The sequence below is a fragment of the Bolinopsis microptera genome, chromosome 3, assembly GCF_026151205.1.
Source record: "Bolinopsis microptera isolate Bmic1 chromosome 3, MBARI_Bmic_1.0, whole genome shotgun sequence".
NCBI lineage: Eukaryota > Metazoa > Ctenophora > Tentaculata > Lobata > Bolinopsidae > Bolinopsis > Bolinopsis microptera.
In genome coordinates this window covers 9,344,024-9,369,257 of record NC_087074.1, presented here as the reverse complement: position 1 = coordinate 9,369,257, position 25,234 = coordinate 9,344,024, and the positions used below count along the sequence as shown (strand labels likewise).

The window sequence follows — 25,234 nt, the reverse complement described above, 5'->3', positions numbered from 1 at the left end:
GAAAATCTCAGCACTGAGAAGAGCGGAAAATACTTAAAATAGATGAAAATGTCTTTTCCGTAATATCCGGCGAACAAGATCATTTTATGTTTATCACAGTTTGAAGTAATCTCATTGCTAGTATCAGTTAGAACTAACACGTGACCTTTTCCAGTGGAGATTACGAGGACTTCAAAGAAAACAGTACTCTGAAACTCCTCTCTAGCTTGGAGGTGATTGGATCTCGGTAAGTTCCTTAGAATAGGCACTATATCACCATTGTAGTTGACTCGGGGTATGAACTTAAATTTCATAAGTGAAAATGTGTTAAAATATTGTAATGTGTGTTGATAGATTTCCATGGTTTAAGGAAGTAGTTGAATGTGTGTAAAGTCGGTTCTGTCTGTCAATGCATCCTATTTAAGCCTTAAAATTTCAACGGTATTTAAGAATTTATTCGCAGTATATCTCAATAATTTGGCTGTCAACCTCCTTGTACCTTTAGCTTAGATTATCTCCTACTTGTAGATTTTTGTGGAACTCTTTATTTTACTTACTCATTTATCTCTAGATGTGCAGGTGTGTTTGATGATGATCTTATCTAGACTTATCTAGATCTTATCTAGACTTTTACTTAATGAATCCGGCGATCGCCATAAGAATTAGCCTCAATTCTCAATCTATAATTATGATTTTTAACAGAAAGTCACTAAAACTACACTCACCCCATCAGGCATGCGAGGAGGCTGTCTCAAGGGATCAGGCGACAGTCCCTTGTATCCGCTCAGCAGCCCTCACGCTCTTCCATACACCGCAAGAAGTCGCTAGGTTCACGGACCGGATCCCTTATCGGTGAGTTTATTAATAACCAGTAAAATGAAAATAATAAATACATATCAGATGCAGCATTTAATAATCTACCGTCTCTGATTAAGCGTCCAGCATGTTCAGAGAGAACAATATAGGTGTTTTAATATTGAATGGTCGTGGTCTAAAATATTCGAATTTTCAAATTTTGGCGACGGAATTCTCGAACAAGTAGGTACAGTATGCCATCTGCAAAGCAACAACTCTCAAATATAAAACACGGCGGAGGTATAAGACCCAACGTTTGCACGCTGACTTTTGCCCCCCACCCCCCCCCCCCCCCCCCCTGTATAATATAAAGATAAACTTAGTCTGCTCTATCGTTATGGAAGCATTATATTATTAAAAACAATCCCATTGCATTTGTTAAACTTATATATAATTATAACCTAAGTTATGTGCTCGCCGGTTACTATTTATAGAAAAATATTATGAATATTATAGTTTATAAAGTTATGAGTATTAGACGGGTACAGGTGTACGTATTGTGCCAAATAATTACATTTACATATGAACAATGACATCAAGTATCATCTATTAATTGCTCATTGTTTACTGTCTCCGTAATTCGTTAGCCGATGACCTGCCGAAGGCATTTTAATAAACTTCCGTACTTCGTAGTATCTAGTAGTCGCATTCATTAAAAGTCGCATTCCAACCCCACAACTTTAGTAAAATTTTACGGATTCCATAAGTTTTCAAGTCATTGCATACCTGCCACCTGATCCTGACTGTGGATAACCTTTTCTTCAAGTTTCTTCCTCATCTTCCTTCGTTCTTCTCCACCTCTCACTGGTTAAATGTAAACAGGATAGTATCAGTATGTTAGCAACAAATTGCCCTTTACATAAAGTATTCGTTCCAATTTTAGTGTCTGGTATCTTCAAGGGGTTCCTTATTTCACACATTGTTGTGGGCAATTTGTAGTTCTTCTTTCTAATGTTCATAAAGTCCAGTTGACAGGATATTTAATGAATTGGTCTCATCTAGATTTTCTCCTCCGTTTGCCACCTTTTCCGCCAGTATATTTCGTGTAACGTACATATCACATCGGCTTCATTTCTCTTGACACTTACGCACTGAAAAACACTTTGAGACCGAACAGGAAATTTTTTGAAATGCTGTCATATTCCGGCCGACAACAACCAAAGCCATGAGGTGATATCTAGCTGTTGACAAGGTGGGCTAGCTTGAACGGGTCTGATACGAACGAAAATGAGGCCAGTTAGCCTTTTATAGCTGTCTATTTTTAAGAGTGTCGTTCCGTCCTATCCAGCTTTTAGTGCCTGCTATCAACAAATTAGATGGAATCGGTGTGCCTTTTTTCTATCCATATTACTTCTTATTTTTATCGAATTTTTTGACTATTATCCTCTGTGGAGATAATTTGATTTTAATGGCGCTAATTTTCTGATCGCCATGATATGACATGGACTGTTCCAGAGAACTCCTAGGCGAAAATTTTCTTCGTATAGATTTAATTAATTTCATGGAATTTGTCAAGCTGATCAAAAAAACAGTGGTTAGTGTTGTACAGTTAAAAATAAGAAACTGAATGCTAAAAATAACCACCTTAGCCTGTCCCATTTAGGCTGCAATATATTTTGTACGTTTCGCTGTGATCTCTTAAACGTAGTCAATAAACTATACTATATACTATAAACTATGCTTATTTTTCAACTTGATATTTTTTATCCCTGGTAATTATAACCCTACAATTCAGACAACGTGCTATACTATGTACTAAAGGCAGGAAGCTACCTAATAGCCCCTCATTTTGGTAGCCCTAGCTTTGCCAATATCGTCCTTAGTTGAATTAGCTGAACTGACAGTAATTTGCATAGGCCCGACAGTAATTTCAGACATCAAATTTGCTTAATGTTTGGACTTTGGCGGTTGTCAATTTTATCATCATGAAGCCGTCATAACTTACCTGTGATCACTGCTCGCACGTTATCTGAATTATAACCGTAACAGAGATGCAACTTTTAAAGTGTCTATACCTTAATATGTTTCGAAAAAAATTATTTTGGTTTTATTTTTGTGCTTCTTACAGTCTTACAAAGAATCTATTATATTTTCACTCTTGGTTTGATCTTGGGTAAACCACTAAACTTCATCACGATATGACATAATATCTCTAGCTTCTCCGTAATAGTAGAGATCTGTCATGGGAGCAAACGAAGATGAGATGGCTCGGAACATTGCCTTAGCCAGAGAACTTTACTACAGTGGAAAATTAGGTCCCATGGGACCTCCAGAAAGACGAAGAGGCCCTCCTCAAACACTACAGAGTAAAACGAGGAAGATCAGGAGACGCTCCTCCACGGGGAGTATCTCCGTGAACCCCAACATGCCCATCAACATCTGGAGTGTGGAGATTTTAAAGAGGGAGTGTAACATGGAACTGGTAGTTCCACTTCCCAGGAGGCGGAGTGATATCTCAACTGCTGGTAACAGGGTGGATCACTCCAGTAGACGGGCAGAGCTGAAGCAGGCTTCTAGGTCATCTTTTGGGAGCACCAAGCTCTCTTTTGGAAGTGAGTTAATGTCTGTTGTACTTAACGTCTGATTGGTATGTCTGAGATCAGCGTATCTGACGGCCTGACTTTTATAAATTAATTTTTGTGTTCTAATGAGTTGTATCGTGGCATTTTGTATCGGTCTGTACTTGAGGGAGTGAGAGATTGCTGAAGTTCATGTCAAAACCTCGTGCTAACTCTACGTCACCCGAGCGTTTAGGTTTGCTTATTAACTTTGTCTTAAGTGGACTTTGTACCTTAACCGTGCGTCAATCGTGCCTTTAATGATGCTAGTAATCAATAGATACCTTTGGATGTGTGCCAACAGTGCGTCAATGTGCGTCAACTGTCATTCACTAGATTACCAAGTTGCCACCTGGCTAGAAGTAGACAGTGTCTGGCTTGCTACTCAGATAGTTGAGTGTTAACTACACTGTTGTTGTAACCAACACGGATCTCAGACGAGGTTTAGCCACTAACACTGACGTACTGACTAAAATTGTGAACAAAAGCTGTCATCGAGCTGATCATTCTGTGATCACGTGGTAATCTTCACGTGATTGACACCTACTTAGTAGGCAGTGGGTTGTTGTAATCAGTAATGAAAACAATCATTGATGGCGTGTTGACCGGCTACTAGTACAATACATTATGATCTTTGAATACCATAACGCTAGCTAAAATATGAAGTTGTTAGCTAAAATTAACATCGAACTGTGTGCAAAGTACACTGCATGTGCTACGCTTTCAAAAGAAAGTTTATTGACGCTCTAACTTGGAAATATGTTCGATAAGGAAGATGACCATCAATAAGATAATTGTTGCAACAATTGGAATTATCTCACTTTATACTTACCAAATTTTCCCGAACATGGCCGTAATTATTCCAATTTGGCAACCTAATTGTGTAAATGAATTACAAAATTTGATATAATTATGATACGTTATGTGATAAAAACAAATAAATTCTATCATCTGTGAAAAATAAATTTGGAAGAGCATGGTAATACTGCGATATAATTAACCCCGAATCACTTAATTAATATTATAGTGTATCATATGCTTAATTATAGTGTATCATATGCCTAATAAAGAATTATTTCTTGTTCATTTAGTTTTCATCTGTGACAACACCCTTTTTTCATTGTGACTTCTTTGATTTGTTGCCCGCATATCTTAGAGTACCTTTACTGGAACGAAACCCGCAGCCTTATTACAAACTTGTGCCTTATTACAAAATGTAGCTTTCCTGCTACTTTTCGTTTAAAGCTAAACTTTTTCCCTGTAAACTTTGAGAATGACAACACAGTAACACTCGCAACTTACACCCGTCACCACGCATACGTTTCCTTTGGTAGACTTAGCGAATTAGCTGACGGAGAACTGTGAGAAACTTCTAGTTTCCTTCCAGCGACGTACTGAGATCTGATTATCTAGGATCCTCTGTACTTGCTCTACTCCTCTCATCACCATGTGTCTTCTAGCCTGCTACGAGGCGGAGGAGAGCACAGAACTTCCCAAAACTGTGAACGAAGTGTTTGTCCGAATTATAGGTGAACATTAGGGAACTTATCAATCTTATCAATCTTACCAATCTTAGATACTAGATAGCATGTTATAGGTCGGTTAATGTTAGAAATCTAGACTTGCGATCTGCTCCTTTAGGGTGTCCGGCCTATAGAGTCTCCTTCTTTTTGCAAGAAAGTAACTCCTGCTGCTTACGTGTTCAAATACACGCATTACTTCCCTTTATAATTGGCGGCCGGTACTTGATAATAACCGAGTTTGCGCTGGCGCTCACTGACTCTGTATACAAACTCAAAGATTTCCGAATAAAACTGGCTATGATGAAATTACAAGATCTGTAGTAGGGGCCAGGTTTAGGTCTGGAATGAAAACTTTTACAACTTTGGGGGTCAGAATCCAAGATGAGAAGACTATAGTATAGATCTCTCCAAGTTTTGTTTCCTTTGTAAACCCAAAACATCGGCACTATGTCTTTTGACCCAATATGTCTACACAAATCAGGTACTAATTTCCGATATGACATTTAAAACATAATAGAAAATTAAAATTTTTTTTCGGGGTGGGGTGCAGCAAACCTTCCAGTTCCAGCATAACATCATTTCTTTTCTTGCTGAGTTAATTTATTTAATTATAATATTGTTAAGTTGTTTCATTTTACCGATAGTTGTGTTTTATCGTAAACACTGCGTTGACAAATAGCGGTTTTTGGGCACATGGAGAGTTTTGAGAAAAGTCCAAGAAGGAAATCGATCCATAATCCATTTCAATTTGTCTCTCTTCAACTTACCTTGGGTAGGCAAATATTAAGTTCACCCTAACTTGAGTATTTGTGATGTAGTATAAAATATATCTATTTGCTAAAAACGGGTGTGACAATAGATGAAATTTGGCAGCCAGCTACAAGGAACTACAAAATATGGTTAAGAGTCCATCTTGAAGTGTGATCAGCACAGAAAGGCAGGGGTTTCAGTCCTGAAAAGACAACTGCACTCCCCCAATTCTGGTTGAATTGTGGTTAAAACAGTCCAGGTAGTCAGTACACAATAAAACAGCAGATTACGCGAGTGTGACGGGTGGTATGAGGGCTATACCACCCTGTATGCCACCTGTATACTGCTCTAATAGTGCTGCTCTGAGCCAATGCTGTACTGTTTTCCCTAACCTTGGTTCATTCAATTAAATTTGGCACGGTATCAGTTCAGTAAAACTCTAATATTAATTGAGATTTTATTAATTTTTATTGCCTTCGCTTGACGGGAGTGACGCACGAATCAGTGTTTAAGTTATTATCCTCAATCAGCCGAGCGATGTCAAATTCTACTTGAGATTTGAGACTCAGTCAAATTCTTAGAACGGATGATAGTGCCGTTGTACTTCAATTAACTGCCATTATAGTGCAATTTACTGTTTGCTATTTGCTATTTGTCACTCGTGTTCCTAGAATTTCTACGTGTCCAGTCATGGGCTAAAGTAATTCAGCTGGCATTGAGCACCAGATAGCTGTTTCAGAGCCGCTTAGTACTGGCCAGAAACAGCTTTATAAACAGCTCTATAAGCACCGCTTTATAAGACTTGCTATCAGTTCTATCTTGAGCCTCCGTATAGAAGTCCACTTATAATTGATGTGCTTGCGAGCTTGTTTTGAGACTGATGGGGAGTTTCCCGAGAACCCTAAATCTATTTTCTCTGAGGTGTTCGTCCGGATATTGGGTGAATATTTCATTCTATTCTTGGTTATATTTCTCTGTGTCCTACTCAATTACAGGTCTCTGGCTTGTTGCCAGTTTTTGGACGAAATTTAAGAATATAAATCTTAAAGATTATAATACTCAGAGTAAAGATCTGCCGATCTGGGACCGGTAACTTTCTCTGCAGGATACTCCTTCATAAAGTTATTACTTTCTTACACCGCTTATAATTCTGTGAAATTAGATTACCGAGCTGCTTCAATGCCCTGCATGCTCTTCCTCCGAATTCATTTACAGACATGATATAATTCGCATAACAAACTCAATAGAGGATAATTTGATGCATGGCTGCGTGGGTAGCACAGAATCTAATTGTTTCCGCAAATCTGAATCTTACGAAAGAATAACCCTAACCAGAGAGAGAGAGAGAGAGAGAGAGAGAGAGAGAGAGTCAGCGTGCATCAAGTTGTTATATTAATTAGATTACAATCATGGTTTTAGGATATGTGTTGTGTATGTGGCATCTTGAAATTAATAAATTGCGCTATTTCCACGACATCTGAAGGTAGAGTTATCAAAGGTAATGAGCGGTCAGCTATGTTGACCGCCTGGTCAATAGTATCTTTAGATGAAATAAGAAATTTTACTTTGTTCAACATCAAGAGTGCTTATCAAAGAAATATAACCTGGATCAATGGCTTAGATCGAGCACTTTTCATACATATTACATATAATGCCTTCCTTAAGAGTGTAGAGCAAAAATTCCAATTAGAATAGCAAAATATATATTAACATCAGTAATGAGATGATAGCCAAGCGTTTTCTAATAATGAATTCCGGAAGCTTCTAATAATAGGACTCATATGTTAGTCTGTAGATTCTTTCGCCTGTAATTGTTTTTTTTTGCTCAAAACTCGTAAGATAATACTGCCTGATGGCTCCATCTCGAGCTGCTCCTCCCTTTAAATCCATCTCGTTCACTGATCGGTCCAAGGAGAACATTAGAAGGAAAAGTAGTAAACGGCAGGTAGTTTACAATTTGATCGGACGAACTTGGACCTCTTTCCCACTGCCAGGCTCAGGTCAACGAATACCTGTTGAGTGTGTGTTGAAGTTTAGGGTGGCTGTTTTAAAGCTTATCCGACTCTCAACAGCTATTAAACTCCTTGGGAAATCCTGCTGTTCCGTCAAATCCCTCCTGGTTATAGTTACTCAAGTATAACGCGCTTGTTCAGAAACGTAGGAATTAAGTTAAAATAAACAGGAGATATTATATTATACCGGTAAGTTGATGGTGTTAGTCTCAGGCGACTAACCTGTAATTTGTATATCTCCTGTAACTAAATATAGAACTGTTTCAGGAACTATCCTAGAGATCCCCTCCTCTGAGAAGAGTGTTGATAGTCTCCTGACAGACCTCAACCCCTTCGGAAGGTTCCATAAGATCGTCCTTCTCCTTCTCTTCTGTGGGGCGGCACCAATTGTTGGCTTCCAGGTACACATATCTATCCACCCAAGCAACTTCTTGATGAACGTGGATTTCTGTCGAAAAGTCAAACGTAATTCCAGTTTTGCCAGTCAGTAATACCAATATTAATTACAGCAGTAAGTACCTATGAGATTGAACTGAAACAATTTAGTAATTTAGTAAGTGGAAGTACTAGTTTAATAAAAACCATCCCTCTCCTCTCAGAACTTCGTGCTAGAAGCCCAGTCCATCATCCCCCAATGGTCCTGTATCTCCCCTGCCTGCTTTAACCTAACAAGATCCTACACCTACACCCACTACAACCCGGACACTAGTCAGATACTGTGCAGTCTGGGGAGGAGCGAGTGGGAGTGGGATAGTATCCTCTACAACGCTGTGTCTCAGTGGGATATCGCCTGTTCTAGTGTTAGTGGCCTTGTTTATACCATTCATCTGTGTACGTGTTATTTGGCCTTATTAATCTTTTGAAGAACACATGAACGCTATATTTTCAGATTATTCCACCTTGCCATAGAGTCAAAGTATTAAACCTATAACCCAAATTGTGTTGCAATCACAGTAGCCATCTTAATCATTAAATCATTGGTGTCCTGTAATTATCACGTTAGGAAATGTGTCTACTACTCAACCCTCTCCCAACGGTCCCATTATTCACAAAGGTAATCGAGTTAGTTCGACCTTTCCTTTGTTGCAGCGCTGCGACTTAGAGGCGGTGTTTGTGACAGAGTGGGAAAGGATTGATTTGTTATTATCGACCAGGCAGACGAATGAGTTACTTACTAAAAATACATCGATTAGACACAGTTTTAGTCTAGAGAGGGATGTTAGTAAGAGATGCTGGTGTGAAACTTGGTGGGCTGGCCTTGTGATTGCTTAATTTGTGGTTTTTATGGATAACCTGGGCGCCATTTATTCGAATCAGCTAGTTGTCAATTCAAACCGGGTTATATATTCTACCTATTATTGTTGAGAACGAATAGTGCAGGGACAGTTACTTCTTCTACAGTCAGTTCTGCATAGTAAATGCACATTACCAGCGAAGAAAGAGACATTTTGCATTCAGCCTAGGCCCAAGTCCCTGGAGACTCTTCTTGGACCCAACAATAAGCGCTAGATTGGAATTGGCCCGGTAGCTAGACATCCCAACTTTGGCATCTAGCCAAATTGGCCAAGCCCAAATTTTACTTAAAACTATTTTTGGCCTGGTCAGTGGTGCTACACCCGAGTTAGCTTCTTTTGTTGGCAGTATTATAATGCTAAACTCTGGATAAGTACAACAAACACATTTTTATGTGTCATAAAGAAACATATTATTATGGCTTACATATTTATGAATTTTTATTTTTATGTTACTTCTTTAATAAGTGATGTGCTTATTTGGCTTCGTTTAAGCCCATTCCAAAGTCTCTACGACCTATAGAGGTTGAGGGACAGTTTTACCCAAAACTGAAATGTGTATACGTGCCCACTTTGGCACGATGCCAAAGGTGCAGTTGCAAGATCTGATTACGTGCAGGTTAACTTGCACAACTCTCCAGACTAAAATGCAATAATCGAGTTCCCGGTTAGGCCTCGTCCCTTAACAAAACATTTAGGGTAACTGTTAACCTGATTACTCTCCTACAGGGCAAACTAATACTGGAGACGGTGTTCCACGTTCCTGGAGGCATACTGGGAGCTCTGATAGTATCTAGGATAGCTGATAGGATGGGGCGGAGATTATCATTCCTCGTGTCGCTAATCAGTTGTCTCACTGTGGGAACCATGATTTCGTCCTGTAAGTTGCATTGATATATATATATATATATATATTATTAATATATATTATGATTTAAACATATTATTGTTACGAGAATTTTGTATAATGTTAGTGCCGAAAGTTGTAAAGGCGACTCAAACATTATATTTATTCGGAAATTACACGACACTAGTTCCATGATCCGTCTAATGTTTGTACTGTAACTCCGTTGTGTTTTGCAGAAATAATGCTATAAATAAATTTACTAAGATTTACTCCTCGGGACCCGTTCACTAATGACCGTACTCCGCAAACATTCCTGCAGATCTTTCTGCAAACATTATATTGTAATCTCATATATTGTAAATCTCATCACAATGTTATGAAGGGAAACTTGGAGGTTTCGTCATTCATGCTGCCCCAATTACTTACAAATTAAAACTAACCCGGAAAATAAAGCTCAGACGACATTAGCATTTTAAATTTTCACAGGAAACGATAATATGTAACCCTCTTAAAATTACCGGAAAATAATACGATTTAGGGCCTCGAGTCAGAGAAGCCTAATAAAACAGTAATTTTAATCCAAATGCCCGATCCTCATGACTCAGCCCAAAAATTTATAGCATCAATTCAAACCCCCCCCCCCCCCCCCCTCCAATTATAATCAATTGACCACGTTCCTCATTTCAGCCCAGTTTTTCGAGGCGTATGTGACATTTCGTCTGATTCTGGGAACCTCGCTTGTCTGTATTCACCTGATCAACTATATCTGGACTTTGGAGCTTTTCAGCAATTTCAGCAGACCCTTTGCTAACGCCGCTTACGATTTCGCCAGGTACGAAAATGCCGAGAAAATCTTTCAATAATGCGCAGCCATGTTTACATCTTTTAAATTCGACGTACAAAATTAGGTTATCCCTAAACCGCTAATTTAAAAGCTACAAGTAATCAAACAAGGTGAGTTGATTCGTGTACATCCACTCAAATTAAATATTTAATAATTAACACTTAAAATTATAAAATTAACAACAGCTGTCAGCTGACTTGTAACTGGGATAACCTACAGGCTGAGTCTAGTGCCGCTGTTAGCGCTGCTCAACAGTTACGTGAGATCCTGGAACTACCTTCATCTAGCCTCTGTTATAACCCTACTTAGTGGTATACTCGTCTTCTTCGCTATCCCTGAATCTCCTAGATGGTAAGAGGAATGCTCAGCTCATTTTAAGCTACATTATAGTTCTTTGATTATAATTGCACCAATGACTCTCTAGCCTCAATATTTCATAAATATCAATTTGGTCACCAGTAATTCCTTATCTGACATCTTTGAATTGCAGGCTGTTATCCAAGGGTAATGTGGAGGGAGCTGAGAATGTGTTAAAAGCGATAGCAAGAAGGAATGATGAACAGTATCCTCTGAGAGTGGTTCTCAAATACCATCCTACTGATAAGGTTCGTATTCAGTTGCCACTAAATTACATCAAGTTACCACCTAGTTACCACCAAGTTACCACTAAGTTACCACTAAGTTATCACCAAGTTACCACCAAGTTACCACTAAGTTACCACCAAGTTACCACCAAGTTACCACTACAGCTGCCACTAAAGCTTGCAGTTAGCTGAGGAAACCCAGCCTGAGCTTTCAAAGTTTATTTTATTCTAAAGTTGTGTTCTACCGATATTCCGTATTATATTCCACATTTGGAAAGGATATAACTATTCATGTTTATTGATTAGTCATATTAAAAATGGCGTCGAATTTATTCTGATTATGCAGAAGATTGGAAATCACGTCCCTAAACAGATAATATAATTCCAGACTATTTACAGACTAATAATTTCAGACTAATTTGCGGAAGAACGCTAAGTGTCAGAGTCTCACATACGCAGTACTAGTAGTGTTATGGTCCGCTGTACATCTCGCTTACATGTGCATCAAACACAACGTCATTCACTTTAGCGATGATATAAATATCTGGTAAGTTAAACACAGGTAGATGTTTTAATGAAATGTAGTGTTGGTAGAACTAGAAGACTTAAGGGCAAGTTTCCATAAACGATATTTTATGATCGGCGCCGATAATCGCTTATTAAGCGCTTTTTCGGCGCTTTTTTTTTTAAAAACCGTTTACAATCGCTTTTTTTACGATTATAAACGGTTCAAAAAAAATCGCTTATAATCGACTATAATTGGTGTCATAATTCAAAAAAGCGCTTTTTTGAATTTAAAAGCGCTTATAAGCGCTTATAAGCGCTTACTAGCGTCGCTGAGCGATTTGAAAGCGGTTTTCCAGTAGGATTGGCGCCAAAAACGGGTGGATAAGCGGTTGGCCGGATAAGCGATTCGTAGGCGCTTTTTTGAACCATTTATAAGCGATTATTAGCGCTTATAATCGGGGTGCAATTTAGCTGTTTGTAAAGCGCAAATAAAGCGCTTATAAGCGCTTTTAATATTGAGTCAGGAAAACGCTATATTACATCTTATAACCGCTTATAATCGATTATAAGCGTTTTTTTAGAAATCGCTTATTACGGCTAATTCATCGCTATTTCACCGCTTTTACCGCTTTTCCTATCATCCATGGCCAGGTGAGCAGGAATTAAAAAGCGCTTATAAGCGCTTTTTCGATGCTGCCCCTAGCCTGGTCGGAACGGGGTAGTGCCCGGAATTTAAAAGCGCTTATAAGCGATTTCTCAATTCCCCTTAACCTGGTTGGAACTTTCATGTGCTTTTCTGAGCAACCTGGGGTGCACCGGCAGAGTCAGGATTTAAAAGCGCTTATAGGCGCTTATGATCGCTTTTCTACCGCTTTTTCTATCACCCATGGCCTAGTTGGCAAGAATTATAAAGCGCTTATAAGCGTGTTTTCAATGCTGCCCCTAACCTGTTCGGAACAGGGGTGTGCCCGGAATTAAAAAGCGCTTATAAGCGCTTTTTAAATGCTGCCACTAACCTGGTCGGAACGGGGGAGTGCCCGGAATTAAAAAGCGCTTCTAAGCGATTTCTCAATTCCCCTTAACCTGGTCGGAACTTGCATGTGCTTTTCTGAGCAACCTGGGGTGCACCGGCAGAGTCAGGATTTAAAAGCGCTTATAGGCGCTTATGATCGCTTTTCTACCGCCTTTTCTATCACCCATGGCCTGGTTGGCAAGAATTATAAAGCGCTTATAAGCGTTTTTTCAATGCTGCCCCTAACCTGTTCGGAACAGGGGTGTGCCCGGAATTAAAAAGCGCTTATAAGCGCTTTTTCAATGCTGCCACTAACCTGGTCGGAACGGGGGAGTGCCCGGAATTAAAAAGCTCTCATCAGCGCTTTTTTAATGCTGCGCTTATAAGCGATTTCTCAATTCCCCTTAACCTGGTCAGAACTGGAAATCAGTGTGCCCACTTATAGTTATAAGTGCTTTTCTGAGCAACCTGGGGTGCACTGGCAGAGTCAGGATTTAAAAGCGCTTATGATCGCTTTTCTACCGCTTTTCCTATCACCCATGGCCTGGTTGGCAAGAATTAGAAAGCGCTTATAAGCGCTTTTTCAATGCTGCCACTAACCTGGTCGGAACGGGGGAGTGCCTGGAATTAAAAAGCGCTCATAAGCGCTTTTTAAATGCTGCCCCTAACCTGGTCGGAACTGGAAATCAGAGTGCCCGCTTATAAGTGCTTTTCTGAGCAACCTGGGGTGCACTGGCAGAGTCAGGATTTAAAAGCGCTTATGATCGCTTTTCTACCGCTTTTCCTATCACCCATGGCCTGGTTGGCAAGAATTAGAAAGCGCTTATAAGCGCTTTTTCAATGCTGCCATTAACGTAACCTGGTCGGAACGGGGGAGTGCCCGGAATTAAAAAGCGCTCATTAGCGCTTTTTTAATGCTGCGCTTATAAGCGATTTCTCAATTCCCCTTAACCTGGTCAGAACTGGAAATCAGTGTGCCCGCTTATAGTTATAAGTGCTTTTCTGTGCAACCTGGGGTCACCGGCAGAATCAGGATTTAAAAGCGCTTATAGGCGCTTATGATCGCTTTTCTACCGCTTCTACTAAATCGCTCGCCCAAATTTTAAGGAAATTCTTGTGAAAAGGCCCTTTGCATTGGGGCATGAAAGTGATCGCTATTGGTGTATTTTTGGACGCTGATTCCGAATCACCCCCCATGACGTAGGGTTAAAATGCTTCCCTGGAGAGTTATGGGCAAAAAACCGTTTTGGTCACGTGACAGGCTAGTAAAATACGAATTCGATTGTTTAGGGCCCGGGTTAGGGTTAGGCTTGTGGAAAGGGTTATGGTTAACTTCGGGGTTATGGTTAGGGTTAGGGTTGGGATTAGGATTTATGTAAAACCGTTTTGTACGGCTGCAAAACCATAAAAACCAAAGTCACGTGAAATTTTTGGGCGAGCGAATTAGTAAAAGCCGAGTTGGACTCCAATATATGGAACAAATATTTTACGAGTGTCACCCGTCAATTCTCGCAATCACATTCAACATTGCGCTTCGCTAGTTTGGTAAAAATTCACCACTAGACTAGGCCTCGCCAAGCTGTGAATTGAAAGATTGACATCGCATTGTGAGTCAATATTTTATTTTGTCTCACGTTAGTTCATGCTGTAAAATGGGCATATCAGCTTGTTTACCGATTCTTGTAGCGCGATGCACTACTGGGTCGCGCGCGCGCATCCAATAATGCAGATCGGCGAGATGCGAAGGATTGACATCGTGAATCAATACCGATTCACGATTACCGCGCAATTGTTTAATTTACTTATGACTATGTCACGACGCGACCTGAATGATACAAATAGACCCAATACCCATGGTTAACAGGTGATACTCTTAATTGACGGATGTTACTCGTCTAAAGTAGCGCGCGCCGCTTTCTTCTCGAAATGCCACGATGGCACGTGCTATGTCGGGCCAGACCAGTAACATGTAACATGCAATGGTCAAGTGATACTCTTAAAATATTTATCACAAATATAAGAAATTAGACCGGCGACAATTAAGTGTCTTGCATGCTTATAAATAGTAATACGTTTTGCATGGTATAAATACGTCTTGTATGGTTATAAACACACAAACTTATGGTTATAACTATATATAATACAGCCATGAGGGGTGATTCGGAATTGAAGCGTCCTTGTAGGTTAATAACCTACCAGGGCGCGCGCCGAGTTGGACTCGTCGACGTTGACCATTGTTAATGATCTGGCCCGGCGCGCGCTACTTCGTAGCACTTGCCATCGACTTCGAGAAGAAAGCGGCGCGTGCTACTTCGAAGAAATTTAGACGACGGTCCTAATATTTGAAACAAATATATTACGAGTATCACCCGTTAAAAGCGTCCAAAATCTATACTAATTTTATCATAATTTAAAGCATTTTTAATTATTATTGTATTATTATTACTCTGTATTTAGTATGTATGCACGACTGCCTACGTGCAAATTAGGTAAAAAGCAAAAGGTTGTCATCCATAGCACATAGTAACCAGTTACCTGGGGACCCCAGACTATTATGTTCATAAACATAATAAACGAATAAAGATTTGGCGGAATGACAGGCTGAGCTTGAGCGCCGCCCAGTAAAGTAACCAGTTGACCATTGTTAGGTAATGGTCTGGCCCGGAGCGCTACGTCGTATATAGCACTTGCCATCGAGCAGAAAGCGGCGCACGCTACTTCGAAGAAATTTAGACGAGTAACTAGACTCCGTCAAAGTAACCAGTAACCATGGCAACGAGGGTTGAGGGTTGTTACTAAGAACAGTGATCACAGATTTGCGGGCGACATTTTGATTTGATCGGCTTTGTGGTCATTACGTTATCAGTCATGTTCAGTGCAAGAGGGTAGTACGGAATCGGCGTCCAAAAATATAGCGATTGTTGTAGAAAGTTTTAACTATCTGGTTAAGCCCGATAGGGTCCTCCAAGTAACTTGCTTATTGCTCGTCATTATATTATATGGTTGCCAAAATCGATGGAGGGTTGGCGGCTAGATCAAAGCTCAACGGCTCTGGATTAGGGGTGGACGATAAAATAAACTTGCTCAGATTTTAAAATTTTTTTGTAACACTGTTTTCTAGAGACTGTGAGAATTTTCACAATACCAAATTTGTCATACCTTTTTGGAAAGATCAGTGAGTTTCGCCTCACTAGCTGGGTGCCATTTGCTCTATCCAAAGCCCTTGCGCTTGCAGTAGCGCGCGCCCACCCACTTCTTGACGTACTTGTGAAACAAGCGCGCCCGAAGTGGCGCGAAAGCACATGGTTAGGTGAAGGGTGCCGCGCCATATTTGATGGTGCGCGGCTTTTGGAGCAAAAGTAGATGTAAAAGTCGCGTAATTTGACCAAATTCGTTGATTTTTGTCGTATTATTTCGGACACTTTCCTCGTAAGTTTATGAGTACAGAATGAGCTCACCAATTTTTGTTGCAATCGGAGGTCGGGAAGGATACTCAATATCTATTTGTTTGAAGAAAATTGTGCTGGCCAAAATTAGCGCTAAAAAACTATCCTACTATACAGTCGGCACGCGCGGCTCACTGTTGATGGCGCACTACCTGTCTACCTATCTGGATAGAGCAACGGCAGCACGAAGGCACATGGTTAAGTTAGGTGCAAAATAATCGAACATGCAGAAACTCTTAGCTTTATTGCATTGTATATCATGTGTACGCTTATTTTTGTATAAAAACCGCGACCGGCTCTTGCTAATTCGCTCGCCCAAAAATTTCACGTGACCTTGGTTTTTATGGTTTTGCAGCCGTACTGCGTACAAAACAATTTTACATAAACCCTAATCCCAACCATAGGCATAACCCCGAAGCTATCCATAACCCGCGTACCTTAACCCAAACCCTAACATGAGCCCTAAACAATCGAAATCATGTTTTACTAGCCTGTCACGTGACTAAAACGGTTTTTGCCCATGTAACTCTCCAGGGAAATATTTTTACCCTACGTCATGGCGGGTGATTCGGGATCAGCGTCCAAAAAATACACCGATTTAGATCAATGTCATACCCAAAGGCCTTTTCACAAGAATTTTCTTAAAATTTGGGCGAGCGATTTCGTAGGAGCGATTCAAACGCGCAATCTGGCGCGGTTTATTTGTTGCAGTTTTACTATCTAATAACCAAATTTTACAAGCTATCTCAGCACGCCTGCACGCGCACGGCTTTACTGTACTAGCGTATATATACATTACTTTTTTCCTATTGGTACTCAGCGTGCACTTGTTTTTATGTCCACGATTGATTATGAACAAGTACGTGAATGCTGGTCACGCACACACTAACTTTCAATGAGCATTGCACTTTTTCAGACGTCGTGATTCGCTCAGCCCGACAAGAGATTCCTTGGAATGACATAAACAGGCCTGTCATACTCGTTGACAGACTGAGCGTGGCCCAGCGCAATAATTTAATTTCATATACTATATTTTTCTTTTGCAAGTTCTGAATGTGAAGTGTGTATGACTGATGACGCACAGTGGGCTACCATGCTAGCATAGGCCTAAAATCGACTTTCTTAAATTTCTTTGAAAATAAGCTTTCCTTATTGTAAAACGCTAGCCCGATTTCATGCAAAAAACCGTAATTAAAAACTTTGCAAGATGCCAAAATGGCGTCGCGTGAAAAAATAGCATTTTTCACTGTCAAGAAATTTTGCCTTTTTTAGCCAAAAATTGCCTAATATTTATTATTTTGGGCTAAAATGCTTGATCAAGGCAGTTTTTAATAATTGAAATACAGTATAGTACTTAAGAATACTCAGCCATCTAAAAAAACTGTGTGACTTTAACATTTTCACCTGATTTTTGACCGCGCCTTTTTTATGGCGTGTATTTTAGGCAATTTTTGGGGTATTTAACGACAGAAATCGTTGTTGGTTTGCAATAGTTCGGTATAATGCATGGTATCATCAGAAAGCTTAGACAATTCCCTATCAGATGCAATAAGAATCACTTTGGGCAGTTTTGGGCAACTCTGTTTACAAAATTAAGAAACTCAAAAATTGGGTAAAATTTGCTGCATTTTTAGATAATTTATGAGCTCAATTTTGCTATTAAATTGACATATTTTAGTTATTCTCCATGTTTGTGGCATTTTTTGCACCCTAGACCAGATGCATATGGATGAAAAATCAAAATATCACAATTATTATGGTTAAAATTGATAAAAATCCAAAAAATCGTGATTTTAAACGAAATTTTTGAAAATAACAGGAACAATTTTGGTGTTTCAGAAAATTTTGGTCATATAAATAGGCACAACTTTTGTTCTGATCAATATTTTTTCATAATTCAAAAAGATTTGAGTTCCTAAGATAGCTGTCCTTCGTTTACAGTTCATAAAAGAGCTTTAAAATTGATTAAACCTCTAAAAAAACAACTTTTCCTGGGATCAGCCTCCTATTTTTGTACTACAAGATTGCTCAAAATCGGCCCAAAATTTTTTTTCTGAGACATTTTCGGCCCTGTAAATGATTGGAATCGTATTTTTGTACCCAAATTACCTTAGAAACAAAGTTAGGGGCATGTGTGATGGTCTAAAATACCCTATGCTAGAATGACCCCCACTCACAGCCCACTGTGTGACGCAACGCGCATCGACCGCCACCAGGACAACCACCACCATTAACAACATATAAATAAACGCTTGCAAGCGCTTTACAATTTCTGACAATTATTGTCGGAGAACTTTGCCGCGCCGTGCACTTAGCCTTCTTGCTTGGCTTCTAGATCGCCAGTCAAACAACTATGTTTAAATCCATGTTGATAAATGATAGATAAATCGGTAAATAAAAACCAGCAATAAAAAGTGATTGTAATCGCTTATAACTTATAACCGCTTTTCAAATCCTTAGGTGCCCATGGGTGATGGGAAAAGCGGTAAATAAGCGATCATAAGCGCCTATAAGCGCTTTTAAATCCTGACTCTGCCGGTGCACCCCAGTTTGCTCAGAAAAGCACATACGAGTGGGCACTCTCCAGTTCCGACCAGGTTGAAGGGAATTGAGAAATCGCTTATAACTATAAGCGCTTTTAAATATCGGGCACTCCCCCGTTCCGACCAGGTTAGGGGCAGCATTGAAAAAGTGCTTATAAGCGCCTTTTAATTCCGGGCACTCCCCCGTTGCGACCAGGTTAGTGGCAGCATTGAAAAAGCGCTTATAAAAGCTTTCTAATTCCTGCCAACCAGGCCATGGGCGATAGGAAAAGCGGTAGAAAAGCGATCATAAGCGCCTATAAGCGTTTTTAAATCCTGACTCTGCCGGTGCACCCCAGGTTGCACAGAAAAGAATTATAAGCGGGCACTCTGATTTCCAGTTCCGACCAGGTTAAGGGGAATTCAGAAATCGCTTATAAGCGCATATTAATTCCAGGCACTCCCCCGTTCCGACCAGGTTAGGGGTAGCATTGAAAAAGCGCTTAAAATTTTTGCCAACCAGGCCATGGGTAATGGGAAAAGCGGTAGAAAAGCGATCATAAGCGCCTATAAGCGCTTTTAAATCCTGACTCTGCCGGTGCACCCCAGGTTGCACAGAAAAGCACTTATAAGCGGGCACTCTGATTTCTAGTTCCGACCAGGTTAAGGGGAATTGAGAAATCGCTTATAAGCGCTTATTAATTCCAGGCACTCCCCCGTTCCGACCAGGTTAGGGGCAGCATTGAAAAAACGCTTATAAGCGCTTTATAATTCTTGCCAACCAGGCCATGGGTGATGGGAAAAGCGGTAGAAAAGCAATCATAAGCGCCTATAAGCGCTTTTAAATCCTGACTCTGCCGGTGCACCCCAGGTTGCTCAGAAAAGCACATGCAAGTGGGCACTCTCCAGTTCCGACCAGGTTGAAGAGAATTGAGAAATCGTTAATAAGCGCTTTTTAATTCCGGGCACACCCCCGTTCCGAACAGGTTAGGGGCAGCATTGAAAAAACGCTTATAAGCGCTTTATAATTCTTGCCAACCAGGCCATGGGTGATAGGAAAAGCGGTAGAAAAGCGATCATAAGCGCTTTTTAATCCTGACTCTGCCGGTGCACCCCAGGTTGCTCAGAAAAGCACTTATAAGCGGGCACTCTGATTTCCAGTTCCGACCAGGTTAGGGGCAGCATTTAAAAAGCGCTTATGAGCGCTTTTTTATTCCGGGCACTCCCCCGTTCCGACCAGGTAAGGGGCAGCATTGAAAAACGCTTATAAGCGCTTTATAATTCTTGCCAACCCATGCCATGGGTGATAGGAAAAGTGGTAGAAAAGCGATCATAAGCGCCTATAAGTGCTTTTAAATCCTGACTCTGCCGGTGCACCCCAGGTTGCTCAGAAAAGCACATGAAAGTTCCAACCAGGTTGAGGGGAATTGAGAAATCGCTTATAAGCGCTTTTAAATTCCGGGCACTACCCCGTTCCGACCAGGCTAGGGGTAGCATCGAAAAAGCGCTTATAAGCGCTTTTTAATTCCTGCTCACCTGGCCATGGATGATAGGAAAAGCGGTAAAAGTGGTGAAATAGCGATGAATTAGCCGTTATAAGCGATTTCTAAAAAAACGCTTATAATCGATTATAAGCGGTTATAAGATGTAATATAGCGTTTTCCTGACTCAATATTAAAAGCGCTTATAAGCGCTTAATTTGCGCTTTACAAACAGCTAAATTGCACCCCGATTATAAGCGCTTATAATCGCTTATAAATGGTTCAAAAAAGCGCCTACGAATCGCTTATCCGGCCAACCGCTTATCCACCCGTTTTTGGCGCCAATCCTACTGGAAAACCGCTTTCAAATCGCTCAGCGACGCTAGTAAGCGCTTATAAGCGCTTATAAGCGCTTTTAAATTAAAAAAAGCGCTTTTTTGAATTATGACACCAATTATAGTCGATTATAAGCGATTTTTTTTGAACCGTTTATAATCGTAAAAAAAGCGATTGTAAACGGTTTTTTTTTTAAAAAGCGCCGAAAAAGCGCTCAATAAGCGATTATCGGCGCCGATCATAAAATATCGTTTATGGAAACTTGCCGACTTAAGATTGGGCCAGGAAACCAGAAACTTGGAAATTTTCAGAAAACCAGGAAAATGTTCGGGGGCCAGGCCAATGACATATTTTATTTTTTAAATGAATTATGATAACCAGGAAATATCGCAATACTCTAAATTTTCCGGTCGCTCAAGCTCTTGGGGCTTCACTCCGCAAATGAAGCCGGGATTTTGAGCTGGGAAGCCTGCTAGTACAACCTGATGCTTTATATCAAAATAAACGCATCACTTGTGCTATGAGGTGTAAAATAAAAGTTCTTTGAATTTCTAGAACGTTACTTTTAGATTGGATGAACTAAAAATGCTAATGTATAGTTATTAATTGCTAAATTCCCAATACTCAGAAATTGCAAAGAACGTTGAAAAAAGGTGCACCATTAATTAAGCACCACTGTGAATTAACCTTATTGATTAACCTTATTAATTAACCTTATTAATTAATCTTATTAATTAACCTTATTAATTAACCTTATTAATTAACCTTATTAATTAACCTTATTAATTAACCTTATGTTTTTAGCGAGGCAGTTTACTCCGTATCTGGGTTGCCCCTGATTCTGCTAGCTGGGCTGTACATGTGTAATAAACTTGGAAGAAGATGTACTTTCCTTGTCTTGATATGTCTAGCTCTATTCTTCAGTGAGTTTTATTGTAGAACATACATTATAATAACGGATAAGCTTATTGTAAGCTTGTAGCAACAATCAACATGCACTATAAAAGCTGATATGACTGTTTCTTGTACCAATCTTTTTACGGGCCAATCTTGATACGATTAACTCTGATTAAGTAACCTTTTTTAACCACTAACCTCTAAGTTTATCAACTTTTTTCTTTAAGTGATGACCTTTAATACCCATGCTATAAATAACTCCTCCACTGAAAGTTTACCCGTTCTCTCCCAGGTATACTGACCATAATACCAGTACAAGTAAAACCCAACATTCCATTCTCGTCCGTAATGCCGATAGTAGCTACTTACGGTATCTTCCCGGCGGTTATCTCCGTGCTGTCCCTGTGGATAGTGGAGCTGGTACCTACCTGCCATAGGATCTGTGTTGTTAGTCTGTTGTTAGCTGTTAAATGTGGGCTAACAACTCTCACTGCCGTCCTTCTCCCACTCATTGACAGCAGGTAACCAACTGTGAACTTTTCTCGGTTATTCTGGAAAATCTGATTCTCTTTTTGTGCAGTATTGAATTAAGTTGTAGGTCGGACAGCAGTTGCTGGCAAACTCAATTATTAACAAGATAAACTAGATCCCTAGTCCCTAAATGAATATCAACTGAAGTTATCACAGGTATGGGTTTACGAGCGTAATATTGACGATAATATTCATCGTTATCAGCGTGTCCCTAGTACCTCTTGTTTCAGAAACTAAGGGACTGGAAATGTTGGAGGTAAAAGTTTGCAAGATTTCTTGAATTTCATATTCCAGAACCTGCCCCATGTGAATGGTAACATTATTAATAGACCCGTGGAATCCTATCGTTATTTGAAGGAGAACTTTAGCCCCAAATATTCCATTCTAAATTATATTTCTCTTAGATTCCTGAATCAGAGAAGAAGTCTACGCGAGGGATGACCTTAATCAAGAAGAAACTAAGCACAATACATTCTCAAGTCAAAACTACAGATATCGATATTGAACAAGACAATAAAACACTCGATGGTGCCAATGAGTGGACACCTCCGAGTCCCATACTGTTTTAAATTTAAAGATAATTGTTCTTATTTGTTAATTTATGCTTCTTGTAACACATATGTCGATATTCAGATTTGAGTTAGGCAAAATCTTGCAGTTTATTTCCTCAATGACGTGCTACTATGTAGTAAATTATGTAAAAATACAAGCTAAATAATTGTTTAATTTGATTTATTTATAAGTTATTATTTAAGTATACATATTTGAGGGTATCTGGCCCGTATTATTTGTATTGTAACGCATTTATTTTATCTCACGCCCAAATTTCTATTTTTCTTCGTTCATTTATTCAAAAAGCTTACAAGATCACTTGCGACTGCGAGGGCTTCAGACCGGCGTAGTTTTTATCGCAAACGTATTTTTATCAAAGCTGAAAATTAAAAGCTAGAAACGTTCTTTGAACCAGAACTTCACCATTTTTACGTAATTTTAGGTCAGTGACCAGTTAGTAACTTCACCAGTAACTGAGGACCTCAGGCTTTTGTGTTCATAAACACCGATTCAAGATATGGCAGAATACTGAGAAACAAGTGGAAATGTAGGTCAGAAGATAAAGTGGAAATGTAGATCAGAAGATAAACAATAAACATCCACAAAAGAAAAGCGGCTGCATTTCTTGTGACAATATAGATCTAGATAAAGGAGAGAAATTAGAAAATACCTTATACTATCAGATTTTGAGTACATTATAGTTGACAATTGATATTTATAGCTGACAATTGATATTTGACAATGACCTTATCCACAAAATAATTGTAAATGTACGCATCGCAAATATTTACAATTTAACTTACAGTGGTAGTCGCTAGAAGTAGAAAGCAAGCACGTTTGAATTATAACATTCCAACCGGATCACCATGCCAATCTCAGTTCGCATCGACTTTGACTTTAGAGAGACAAGCCTAAAGTTATCAAAAACAAACGAATAACCTTATTTAAAGCGAATCTTTATTGTTAGGGTAGATAGAAAAAATAAAACCAAAGCCGAAAAATACCTATTGTTGTTAGTTGTACTTGTAGTGCTATTATATGTATTAAGTTTAAATGGTACCCTGGGAACCATAACGAAAATCTCAATACTAGAACCAGCCTACAGGATGATGGACACGTAGCATAACAATATTAACAACAGGGTGCATTTTTTAAACTACTGCAGCAACAATTAATAAACAATCATTATCAGTGGGAATGTGAGGACAATAACTTTGTTATTGAATGTGATGGGAGTGTGAACCTTTTATTAGCCTATAGGATCACAGCATTCTGCAAGGATGCATATTTTGCAAAATCATGCTTATTAGATTACCTTAAGAATTCAAAGCTAATCAGGTTAACATAGGGACGCAAAAGTCACCAGTTACATATGCAATATGTTTAGTGTACAAAAATTAGATCAGTGTGACTGAGACGATGTTAGCCCTGCACTAGCGAATGAGGAGGGTATTCAACAAAATATTCATCTTCATCTTAAATTGCCGGTGAAAATTATTTCGTATGCCCTATAACCTTAAGACTAAGTTGGACATAAGTATAACTCACTAGCTAAATTAGCTCTGATACGTCTGATTAGAACCTGTAACTGTAAGACTGGCCTCCAGAGTCCAGGTCGCCATTTTTGAGATTCAAACAAATCGAGGATGTTCAAAGGGTGTAGGATGTTCAGCTCGACAAAATACCGGTGGAGATTATTTCGTAGGCCCTAAAATGACTCTTGCAGATCCAGTCTTAACCTTAAATTGGACATAACTCACTAGCTAAAGTAGCTCTGATACGTCGGATTAGAACCTGCTCACTATCAAGACCACACTATCAAAACAACGGCGATATAATTATTGGTGCTACTTGACCAGGTGCAAAAAAGAGGATGATATGAATATGATTGTCTGCCAGGTGTTGTTAAGAAAGAGGATGCTTGAACAGAATTATATGAACTTTGGACTGCCAGACTTTGGGTAAGGAGTGATATGACCACCATATACGTCATCAAGTAATTAACATGCAAGCTTGAATTATATTCACATCAATCATATTCATTATAAATATAAACCACTAATTGGTGACGTGATCTGACCCCTCTTGGGGGCCGGATCAGTTACTTTCCTTACCCAAACTCTCCCAGTGGAACTTTGATTTACCCGCTAGTCACAGCGTACTCTTTCAGCCTCCTGTTTATTTGCATTTCGACGCGGACAGTAATAGTATTGGGATTTGTGGGACCGTCTTGCTACACGTTGTATACCTTTTATCTTTTCTTAGAAAAGATTAAGAGGTATACAGCGTGTGTCAAGGACCGTCGCGGCGAAAACCTAAAATGTGATTAAGTCACTGGACACTTATAATAGACACATTTTATATTGTCACATTTTAGTAAGTGGGTCCTGCATAAAATAATTTCGATGTTGTTGGTTATTCGAGCTACATACAATACATAAACTTAAAGTTTTGGAGGACTTCGCCGCTTCAACGCGCCGCGCAAACTAACATTCTTGCTTGCTGACAAGATCGTTGCTCTGCTTCGCAGAGCAACGATCTGGAAGGGTTGACATCGTCAATCAAATAAAGTTAGTCATATAACGATGCGACAGTGTTCGTGAGTAATAAATCATCATTCTGTTATCTGAGGCAAAGTTGTTACTAACTGCCACACAATCGTAGATTCTGTGGAGATTAGATAAGCTGCTGACTGCAGTGCCACTT

At 39.5% G+C, this 25,234-nt stretch overlaps 1 protein-coding gene across 5 annotated transcripts in view; it reads left to right on the top strand.

Moving 5' to 3' along the window:
- Positions 1 to 22,798, top strand: part of LOC134812335 (solute carrier family 22 member 7-like) — a 31,063-nt gene extending 8,265 nt beyond the window's left edge. For 3 of the 5 annotated variants that reach the window (XM_063819721.1, XM_063819723.1, XM_063819722.1), the window contains 13 exons: positions 155 to 226; positions 713 to 831; positions 7,945 to 8,078; positions 8,277 to 8,477; positions 9,699 to 9,849; positions 10,504 to 10,648; positions 10,880 to 11,011; positions 11,151 to 11,265; positions 11,658 to 11,791; positions 21,353 to 21,471; positions 21,738 to 21,966; positions 22,133 to 22,232; positions 22,381 to 22,798. In XM_063819721.1, the coding sequence (XP_063675791.1) occupies positions 155 to 226; positions 713 to 831; positions 7,945 to 8,078; positions 8,277 to 8,477; positions 9,699 to 9,849; positions 10,504 to 10,648; positions 10,880 to 11,011; positions 11,151 to 11,265; positions 11,658 to 11,791; positions 21,353 to 21,471; positions 21,738 to 21,966; positions 22,133 to 22,232; positions 22,381 to 22,545 (1,816 nt within the window). In that variant the 3' untranslated portion in view covers positions 22,546 to 22,798. Of the gene's footprint in view, positions 1 to 154; positions 227 to 712; positions 832 to 2,988; positions 3,387 to 5,361; positions 5,397 to 7,944; positions 8,079 to 8,276; positions 8,478 to 9,698; positions 9,850 to 10,503; positions 10,649 to 10,879; positions 11,012 to 11,150; positions 11,266 to 11,657; positions 11,792 to 21,352; positions 21,472 to 21,737; positions 21,967 to 22,132; positions 22,233 to 22,380 lie in introns of those variants that run through there. The other 2 variants (XM_063819724.1, XM_063819725.1) reach the window with 2 other exon arrangements.
- Positions 22,799 to 25,234: the final 2,436 nt, after the last annotated feature.